This window comes from Carassius gibelio, chromosome B5, assembly GCF_023724105.1.
Source record: "Carassius gibelio isolate Cgi1373 ecotype wild population from Czech Republic chromosome B5, carGib1.2-hapl.c, whole genome shotgun sequence".
Lineage (NCBI taxonomy): Eukaryota > Metazoa > Chordata > Actinopteri > Cypriniformes > Cyprinidae > Carassius > Carassius gibelio.
In genome coordinates, this window is record NC_068400.1 from 3555191 (window position 1) to 3566009 (window position 10819).

Here is a 10819-nt window from a genome sequence, read left to right on the forward strand (position 1 = left end):
CTGTATCTGGGGCTCTAGTTGTCCTGGTCTCCGCTGTCTTTCAGGGATGTAGAGGTCCTTTCTAGGTGCTGATCCACCATCTGGTCTGGATACATACTGGATCCGGGTGACTGCAGTGACGATCTGATCTGGATACAGACTGGTGGCTACGGTGACCTCGGAATAAGAGAGAAACAGGCTAATATTAGCATAGATGCCATTCTTCTAATGATGTAGCAAGTACATTGGGTGGTATTGGAAGTGTTCCCGGTTCCGGTTTACCTAATTAATGCAGCATTTAACGGATTTGGATATTAAAAGCATATTAGTATGTTATGTGTAAGCCAGGTTAAAGAGATGGGTCTTTAATCTAGATTTAAACTGCAAGAGTGTGTCTGCCTCCTGAACAATGTTAGGTAGGTTATTCCAGAGCTTAGGTGCCAAATAGGAAAAGGATCTGCCGCCCGCAGTTGATTTTGATATAATAGGTATTATCAAATTGCCTGAATTTTGAGAACGTAGCGGACGTAGAGGATTATAATGTAAAAGGAGCTCATTCAAATACTGAGGTGCTAAACCATTCAGTGCTTTATAAGTCATAAGCAATATTTTAAAATCTATATGAAACGATTCTTCTGCACAATCTGACTTTGCTGCAGCCTGGAATTGAACTGCTGGATTCTTCATGAAGAAGGCCACATGCCGCTACGCGTGGGCATTTTAAAGTTGTCCATTTAGGACATGTCATTTTTTGCAATAAAGACATTTTAATTATGGAGTGCCTCGGCTATCAGAGATTTCTTTTTCTCTACACTGCCTCTTAAGATGTTCTACCTTGGACCGAAGGGCACCCAAATCAAATTTAAAAGGGATTGAGCACGCCATTCATCTTGAATCTAAATAGATACTATTTAAACTGAATTGAGCTGCATGATGACATCACAGAATACAATAATGAACTGCCTTTAACTGTCATTTTGCATTATTGACACACTGTTTTCCTAATTAATGTTGTTCAGTTGCTTTGACACAATCTGTTTTGTTTAAAGCTCTATTTAAATAAAGGTGACTATGTACGGGCAGTCTGTAAGTAGGAAACAACCCTCCTTGACCCTTCACGATCCTCACATGGGACCTATCCATGGTTCTTAGGGGCCTCAAAGAGCCGCCCTTTGAACCGCTTCAGCTGCTGACTTACGTTCTCTGTCATTGAAATCGACTCTGCTAATGGTGAGCATCGGTTAAGCAAGTAGGAGACTTGGTGAGCATGATTTCACCAAGTACAACATGTTCCTGGATCAACATCTTTGTTGATCCTGGAACAACATTCGAATCAACCAATCAGAATTGAGATATAACTTTTCATGAAGTATCTGTTTTAGGCTTAAAATCAGGGTTAGGTGCTTCTACACCATTGTTAACCAGCTATCATTTCCCACTGATTTTAAGAATAAATTATGTTTGGGTTAGGTTTAGGGCTAGGGATTGGGTTAAGTCTATATTTTTGGACAATAATGTTGACCCAGGATGATCAAAATATGTTGTTCCAGGACCATGTATTACTTGGCAAAATCACAGCGACCTAGGAGATTTACAGGTGCGCTCCATAAGCCCCTCTAGTCTTGATTTCGGGCCATGGCGACTCCATGGTTGTCCTGAAGCCAAGGCATGGGTATGTCCCGAAAAGACAGTAAAAGATGCTAACTCGCTAACCGGAAGTTCTTGGCAGACACAACCGGAAGTCGTTGGCAGAGTGAAAGGATATTAGCGGCCCGCCTATTTCACTCAGGAAACTCGTCTATAGAAACAGCCTTTGTGCACAGAAGCATTGTAGGCTACTGGTTCAAGAAACAGTCCTCATCCTCCATAAAATGTGCTGCATACATCTGAATATTTGGGTTGAACTGTTCTGGAATGGTTTTGCAAATACAACTTAGACACTGATTTCTAGTTGTGTCCTATTTTGGAAGACCAAACAAAGTAGTTTTGTTTCACAACGAAACACACAGTGTCTCCACAACATGGCGGCAGCGGCAACAGTGAGAATAAAAGTTATGTCATCTTTCTTTGCGCGAACATTTGGGCGGTGTTTAACAAATCTTCCCACATTGGGACGTAGACATGTGGGGGCGTGTTAGAATGAGTCGTTTTAGGTAGGAGTGGTTGACTCTTAACTTTTAGCAAGCAAGCAACTTTATTTATATAGCACATTTTTTAAACAACAGACGCTGCCCCAAGAATATCTTATTAAGAATATCTCTTTGGATTTGCAACATTAGTCTTTGCAACTTTACAGATCTTCTTTTTGCAAGAGCTTGTAACAATCCAAAGAGAAAGGAAAATTTTAAATCACAACATATGACCCCTTAACCTTTTTCAACTTTAGCATTAAACATTTTTTTCAGTATTGTTTCAATGTTAAAACAATAATCGTCATTATTTCAACTATATTTCAGTATTGAAGGTCATTCATGTGCCAGCTGGAAAGTCAGCATTAAGGCCCTGCAGCCCCTGCTTAGTGGTAATGCCTTTGCGGCAATGAGCCAAGCTGGAGGATGTCTGCCTAGAACAAATTTATTTACATTAAAGGCAAAATAACTGAAATAATAAGAGCTTATAGATCTATAGACTATAGATCTGTAACTACTTTAAGTCTGTCTTAATATTAGTAATTGTAATGTCTCCTGGTCCATATCCTTTCTTTGGGAAGGTCTGCTAGACACAGATTAACGTAACAAATACTATACATATTTATATATTTTGCTATTATATTGTGGAGTGACACTTTCATAAACTTTTCAATACTTCTCCGATTATTTAATGGTAAATATTACAATATCATAGCACAACAACAGTGATCAGCAAAAATAATAAGCCTAATACTCACAATAAAAAGAATAAGGTCATAAGATCATAACAGTCTCGGAGGTAAGAAGTGGATTATCCTGACATTTTTGTCTTTTTATTCTGAAATGCAAGGCAAATGTTGGATCACAATAATTAGGAACCACAGATTCCACAAATCCCTTCACTCGATTGGGATGTTCTCTTTTATTCAATAATGCATGGTCAGTGACTGTAACATAGAGTGTATTTTGCTGAAGCCTATTAAACACGTATTTATACTGATTTCAAGAATGGCCTTCTCAGCTGCCATAGTTGCAACTCTTGCATCATCAGAACAGGGTGTTTAATGGACCACCCTTTCCGTTTAAAAAATGTTTTGCAACGTTTTGTCAGGGCTGAACTTACCCCAGTTATACTGATTCTTAATTTTTTTTTTCTTAGGTTTTAGAGTGCCTGATTTTGTTTCCTTAGGTTTTAGAGTGCCTGATTTTATTTCCTTAGGTTTTAGAGTGCCTGATTTTGTTTAAAAAATACTCTGAAGTTGTATGAAACTGGCTAATCAGATCACAGCTTACTAGATCAAAAATGACTGCCAGTTTTTATGGAATGTGCAATATACAATCACTGGGTCTCATTCATTAAACACGAGCAGAACGAATTTTTGTGTAAATCGCGTGTAAAGTGGTTTTGGCGTAAATTTTCGGATTCATTAAAACGTTCGTATTTTCCAAATGTTAGTTACGAAAGAAATCTACACCTGCTCCCAGCCACGCGTAAATAGTGCGTTTAACGTCTGAACGTTTTGCTCATTAATACGGCTGCATTTTAATTCACCTTAATCGGGTACATATTTACACAGCATTTTGAAAAAAAATATTATATATATTAATTACATACGGTTTTTCTTTTAACTTTTATTATGAGAGCCAGTAATAGGATCTGTAATATGCTGCCAAACTTGCTTTTTTAGGACCTGATACGCCAATATGTACGCTTGAAAATTAAATGGCGTTTTGAATGAACTTCTGATAATAAAACTTCAATTTCTGCAGCTGAGAAATGTTTGTTTTTCAGTAGCTTTTGAGAAGACATGTTGAAATCCTTCGTTTGGTGTCATAATATGATGAACTTATATAGTTGTCAGTCGGATTTAATAGGAGGGATTTATGGTAATTGATAGTGAGCGTGCACGCGCGTCCCATTTACGACTGATTGGAATTCATTAATACACACACACATTTCACTATCACATCTGACGTTTACGAAGTTTTTGTGAATCAGGAGAAGAGTTTTCGGGAAGTTCTCTTTACGCGCAAATCACTCGTATATTTACGAATGCTTCATGAATGAGACCCATTGAGTGGACTATGTGTGCCATTTGAGGTTGAGACTAGTGTTTAGTTAATTATTTTCAAAGATCTCTAAAATATTTCAAGCTATTTTCCCCCTGCTGATATATGGTATGCACACATTTTACAAGTCAAAAGTATCCATGTTGACAATAATTGAAAAACCAATTACCCCTTCACCCATCCTGCAAAAAAGAAATGAATAAAATAAACTAAATATTAACATATTAACAACTGATATTTTAAAAAGCAAAGAATATCAATTCAAATATTTTTCACTTTAAATGTACTATTGTAAACATGCCTTTTAATTTGTTTTAAAGTAAAAAAATTAAGTGGTCTAAAATAGCCCGGAATGTCTAAATATGGGACATTCCTGGCTATAACACAACATTTGCAACAGGTAAAATAAAGTAATACGCTGTTGGCAACAAACTTATTAAAAAAAAGACAAAAATAAATAAAAATGAGGTAGAATTTGTAGAGCATAAGCAGCAAAGAAATGCATTAATAATAGAACTGTGAAAAAATATGTTAAGAGCAGGGATTTAATTTTACTACCAAGGTCAAGTTAAAACTTTTAATTCAGTAAGAATTTTTAAGAAATTTATGCTGAAAGATATTCAGAATAAATTACACAGATGAGCTATGGCAGGCATACAGATCAGCATGGCATGAGATGTAGGAGTAACATTTGTAATTACAGAAAATGGAACAAGAACAAAAACAAAAACCCATCTACACACAGAACAAGTACCCAGTCAGTTAATATTCAGGTACAAACCAAATGTAATTATTATTATTTTTTTTTAAAAAATCACACAATAGCAGTAAAAAGATCCAAAGCACCAAAGTAAAACTACATACAAAAGGACTGTGTGTTAAGAGAGAAAAAAAAAATTAAGTCCACAGGTGGGCAGTATAAAACAGACGACTTTGATTATTTCTTGTTCTTCGCCTGATTTCTTGGGGAGCCTTTCAGTAAATCTCGAATCTTCAGATAAACCCCTGTTGCTTCAGCAACCTCTGTAAACTCAGGTGTGTCCTCAAAAGGAATTATTCCTGCAGCAAATCTGCTACGATGTGGAACAAAAGTTACTTTATTTACCACAGGTTCCTCCATGTCGTCGGCAACTTGCGCATTTGACTCCGGTGTGCTTATCTGAGGAGTGTCTGAAGTTCCATTTGTTGCATCATGATTTGCGTTTTCCTCATAAACTTCATCCAGAACAATAATGTCACCCAACTCTGCTTGCAAATTGATCACGTTTTCATTAATTGAAGGGTTTTCCTGTCCATCACTGGCTGTCTCATCTATCCTCTCATCCTCAGATGCATTCGTTACTGGTTCAACAGGTGATGTTGGTGTACTTTTGATTTCATAGGCAAGACTCAAGTTCTCCATCTTTTCTCCATCTTCCTCCGAGTCAAGTTTAAGTGAAGTGACGACACTAGGGGAACTTGGGATGGGGGTCTCAGAAGCTCCAGCTTCAGAATCACTGTTGGTTGCAGTATCTGCCTTTTCAAGGGCTTCCCAAAGAAGCCTTTGCTGCTCTTCCAGTTCCTCCAGAGTCAGCCCATCCTCTGACTCTTCCCCCTCAGTCAACCCTCTGGCTTGAGTGGACGGAGAATAATTTGTAGGTGGAGTTGGGGGTGGAGTTCCCTTCGGGATTGGAGGAGTGGATGGAGGAGTTCCTAGTGGCAGAGGTGGAGCAATGCCATAGGATGAACAGCCAGGAGGAAGTGGTGGGTGGAACTGGAAACCATCAGATCTTATTTGAGACGTGTCATGATCTGTAGGAGGACAAAAAATTTTATCATATTTTTTCATGATAATTTGTTTTTAGTGATGCACAAAATGTAAATGAAAATATTTTTTTTGGAGGGCAAAATCATTGAACGATCCTTTAACATTTTATTAACATCTCAGATGGTGACGTCTTCTTAATAGATCTTAATTTTTATCAACAAAGATCTTTAAGCCTATGCTTTTTTTAGTTGATGTGTGAACATTTCTTCACTAAACATCATTAGTAGTATATTTATCATTCAATAAATCAAAATCAATTTGGCAACACAATCGTCAACAAAAAAAAAAATAATAATTTCAGAGCATTACTAGTATTGGTGTAGTATCTTCTGATATGAATACATTACAAACTGTAAAATTGTAAGTCACATAGTGAGCTACAGCAGAATAAAAGGGGTGGCAACACAAGCTGCGTGAAGCATTAGAGCACTTCACGGTTGGTCAGCTGTAAGTTTATGCATTTTAGAACAAACTGCAATCATAAAACCAACAGAATCTAGTAACGTTTAAGTTGTGTACCTGATTCTATCTCCATATCTGATTCCTGGTTTTCTGAATTGGATCTCCGTTTCTTTGTCTTCTGGGGTGTGGATTCAGACTCGTGACGCCTCTTACTGCAGCCGGAGCTCTGAGGAGCACATATCGTTGCACAAGGTCATAAATAATTTGGGAAATAAGGATAAAGGTAATAAATTAGAAATACGTTTTTAAGAGATGTTTTTACCGTTGGAAAGTTACTGCTTAAAAAAGCAGCAAAATTTTGCTTCCAATGCTGAGGCTGCATTGGAATAGAACCGAAAGACCGGTAATCCTGCCCCCACCCCCCAAAAAAAACACACATTAGATCTAAATACATTTAATTTAAATAAAACAGAAACCTAGATAGTGGGAAATAAAGATTTACATCAGTATGTATTAATCATGTATAAGATCATCTTTAATTGCAGGCATACTCACATAAACATGCAGGTGAATAATATATAACCATACAAACCTGATTTTGTAGATGGTCAGACTGTAAATTAACTATTATAAATTTCCTGAGGAATATGTCAGTGGTAGGACTGTGTTGATATCTTTGTTTTGTTCAAATTTTGCTGAAGCATCACCATACCAAGTTGTATTGCGGTACCACACTTTGTGTGTTTGGAAGAATCATTATTGCAGGGGATCTTCTTTATGAATTCTTTACAGTCTACATCATTCATTACTAATGGATGATTATTATTATGTAACTCTGTCTTTGTTTCTTAACATCAACCCAGTGGTTAAACCATCAATGCAGTTAAAACATTCATTTCAAATAAAGCTGAAGACTTTGACCTCAAAAACTGAAATTATTACAGTAACAAATGTGAACATTACAAATAAAACCAAACTTTAAACATCAAATTCTTTCCATTATATTCCTCCTCAATGCAGCAGTGCTCACTTAATCCATGCATTGTTTTGTGTCCAATAAATGTGTATGTACACTTACATCTCTCACATTGGGGGCTGCAGACACATTGAAGCCAGGAAAGTCAACCAGCTTTGAGACATCGTAAGATACCTTTTGGCTGTGGTTGTTTTCATCTTCATCATTTGATCCTTGTGAAGAAAATTAAGAGAGTCAATGGCAGTTTAGCTCTATTTAAAACAAACTATCCTTCATTAATTATGCACATGACAGGTAATGATCAGGTCCTTATGATAGAACATTTGGCCATCTACAACAAACCCCTTATGTAAGAAAATTTTCTTAGTAATAATTTTCCTACATTTTCACTATTATAATTAAGGGCTTTAACCTGACTGATGACTGGCCATAATAAAATATAAAACTCAACCTTACCATCATAGAGCATCAGGCCTGAATTTTCCATTTCTGCCTCTTTCAACCAACCAGGTGGGTAGCCGAGCTCCCTCATGCGATAGATGAATGGAGGAAGGGTCTTTGTATTAATCCCAAGCGCATCAAGGAGCTCTTGACTATACGAAGACAATACAAATTACATTTCATTTGACTTGATTTTCAGACAAACAACACTTAAATTTCCATATTAAAATATCTGGAGGGAAAATGTGTGTGGAAAGACAAAATGCAATTATTTTAAGCTTAAATTACATCACACAAAATTTAAATTTTAAATTTTTAAATTTTAAATGTTTACATTTTAGTCATTTTAGTTTTTAAATGCACACACCATAGGGTGGTATAAAATATTTTAATGATTCAGTTAAAGCTAGCCTGGTAAAGTTGGCAAGACAAAACATGATGTGGGATATCATTAAAATTACCTTAATTTGTGTTTTGAAGATGAAAACAGAGACTGAGTTTGGAATTAAATGATTTTGGAGTAAATGATGACATAATTTTCATTTTTGGATGAACCAACCATTGAATGCAATAAATGCAAAGCTGCAGAAGTTACACCTATTCGTTTGTTAAGGACATACTGTGACCTTTACAGGTTTGGACTGACATTTTTGTCTTTTTCGCACAATGACACTTAATAAAATGGCTGACCTCAATATTCCTGGCTTGTACTTTGCAAATCGCTCGTCGACCTCTTCTGCATGGTAGCGCTGGTTGCTCTGATTGCTGTTCTGTGAAAACTCTTTCCTCTTTTCATTGATACGAGTCATATCTTTGGGCTTAAAGTGTGAACAAAGTTTGATTTATACTTGCATTCTTAAATGATCTTCAAAACATAATAATGTAATTATAACTATTAATCTAATAGTAACAGAAACTTTGTCTATACGCAAAGAGAAACACCTCTGGACAGTCTCGCAGTTGATGGTCCTCAGAACAGCAGTTAAAACAGCATGGTCTCGGTCTGTAAGGACAACACAAGATGATTTCACTTCCTCAAGCAGAAAAGCAAATGAAATACCAAACAGGAATTAATCAATCTTTAAAAGCAATGCAGTTATAAAAATAGCACTACTGACTGTAAAAGCAAGTCTTGTAAAGACATGAGTCTTATAATAACATACATATCAATATCCAAATTATACTATTGTAAAATCTTGTCATACCTTTTCTCCTTTATCTGCACTTCTTGGCCCTCAAGGGCAATGATTTGGCCAAAGATCTGCTGGTATCTTTGCAAAAATGATTCAGGAGCAGTGATGTATAAAGACATGATTCAAATAGACTAAAAGCACGGTTTAAATTAATAAGATCACAGCAAGTGTAAGTGCACAGCTTCCTTAAATGTTTAGGATACTTGGGAACTTCCCATCCATCAGTCAGCTGGGGGTTTTCATTCAGCAGCGGTTGGCCAAGTTTATCAACACAGAAGTTGGTGAAGTATAAAACACTTCCTATCATCTAAGATCCAAAAACAAGAAACACTTGTTTTATTTGTGGTTAATTAGCCACCGAATATGAATAATGTGAGCTATGTAGAACTTACACTGAAAGCATTTTTAATATGCTTGAAGTCACTGGAAGTCTTCACTTTGTAGCTTTCCTCCATAACGAAACTTGAATGCTGCAAAAAAAAAAACAAAAAAAAAACAAACAAACAAAAAATAAACAGCAATTTTGATTATAAGTGAAGACTATTGTACAAAATGTCCAGTGGCATTAAAGACATACATGTGGCTTTACATGGAGAGCAGAGCCTTCTGGAGCATTTTTACACTCTTGTAGTCTCTTCTGTACAAGACTGTAGATGAAGTCCTCCATTTCTTTCCGACACTGCCTAAACACACACACACACACACACACACACACACACACACACACAAGTGCATCTCTCAATAAAACCGCTGTTCTGGAAAAACTGATAGCATGAAACATTAAAATTAAGGGTGATGCACAAAACACCTACTTGGAAATGATGTTGTTTCCATAGTTAATTTGACATAGGGGCCCATCGATTTTGGAATCTTCAATTTTCATACCGCTAGAATAAAAATTAGCATAATCGATTAATAAACGACTCTAAATGAATGCCAAGTTTAACTGTATTCTGAAATAAGTTCATTCTTTACTCACGTAGGACGACTTAATATGTTTAACTTTCTCTTCAGTTCCTCATGTGGATCATCATTAAGGTACATATTTTGACTCAGTATAAAGACAGCGACAGACAACAATCAATGAATAAAATCAAATTGTAGTCAATCAATAGGGATAAAATATATTGGCAACCATATAATCAGTCAGTTTTTGCTGTTTATATGAATATCATTATAATTAAGGACATTAGAAACGAATTACACTAGAACTTAATTAATCCTCTCAGCGACAGCTTTCTAAATACTACACATTCAGTCTTTTTCCTGATGCCTGTCACTTACAGAATGTGTAAGACTGTAGTTTCAGTATTCTTTAAAAACATTCAAAAATAGCACAATTGGATGAGTTCATTGGATGATATGCTATAAGGATATTCTCTGCGTTCAAACGCTCTATTGTGTCTTCGCACACTTCTAATGTCTGCCGAAGCTCCCGCAGTCGATCTGAACCCTCACTCTCTTCATCAACAACTTCTTCTATCATACGATCGCGCTCTGGCGCGTTCTCTTCGAACTGATCAAATAATTCGCTATCTCCAAACTCCACCGCAGCCATGTTTGATGATTACCACAATGCGCGTCGCGTACTACAGTTCAAAGGGCAAATCTTACAACGCGCTGACGCAGGGCTGTTGATTGGCTAGGAGACCACAGACAGGAAGTAATACATATTTAAACATGCTAACAAACGCTACATAAGATGTACAGAACATGTCATCTTTGATAAGTATCCAGAGTGGGAAATCTTTATGTGGGCAAGGTCTTTTAGATGCAATAAATCGAGTAATTTTTAGACTAACTCTAAAAAATATATATTCAG

At 36.4% G+C, this 10819-nt stretch overlaps 1 protein-coding gene across 1 annotated transcript; it reads right to left on the reverse strand.

Moving 5' to 3' along the window:
* Positions 1-4741: 4741 nt before the first annotated feature.
* On the reverse strand, positions 4742-10610 carry LOC127958159 (zinc finger CCHC domain-containing protein 8). The gene is made up of 14 exons (XM_052556958.1): positions 10373-10610; positions 9977-10017; positions 9810-9884; positions 9575-9680; positions 9390-9467; positions 9201-9304; positions 9010-9075; positions 8747-8807; positions 8495-8622; positions 7820-7956; positions 7466-7575; positions 6710-6796; positions 6505-6613; positions 4742-5969 (listed from the first exon to the last, which is right to left on the reverse strand). The coding sequence occupies exons 1-14, from the start codon at positions 10553-10555 to the stop codon at positions 5116-5118; spliced, it is 2139 nt and encodes a 712-aa protein (XP_052412918.1). The 5' UTR covers positions 10556-10610; the 3' UTR covers positions 4742-5115.
* Positions 10611-10819: the final 209 nt, after the last annotated feature.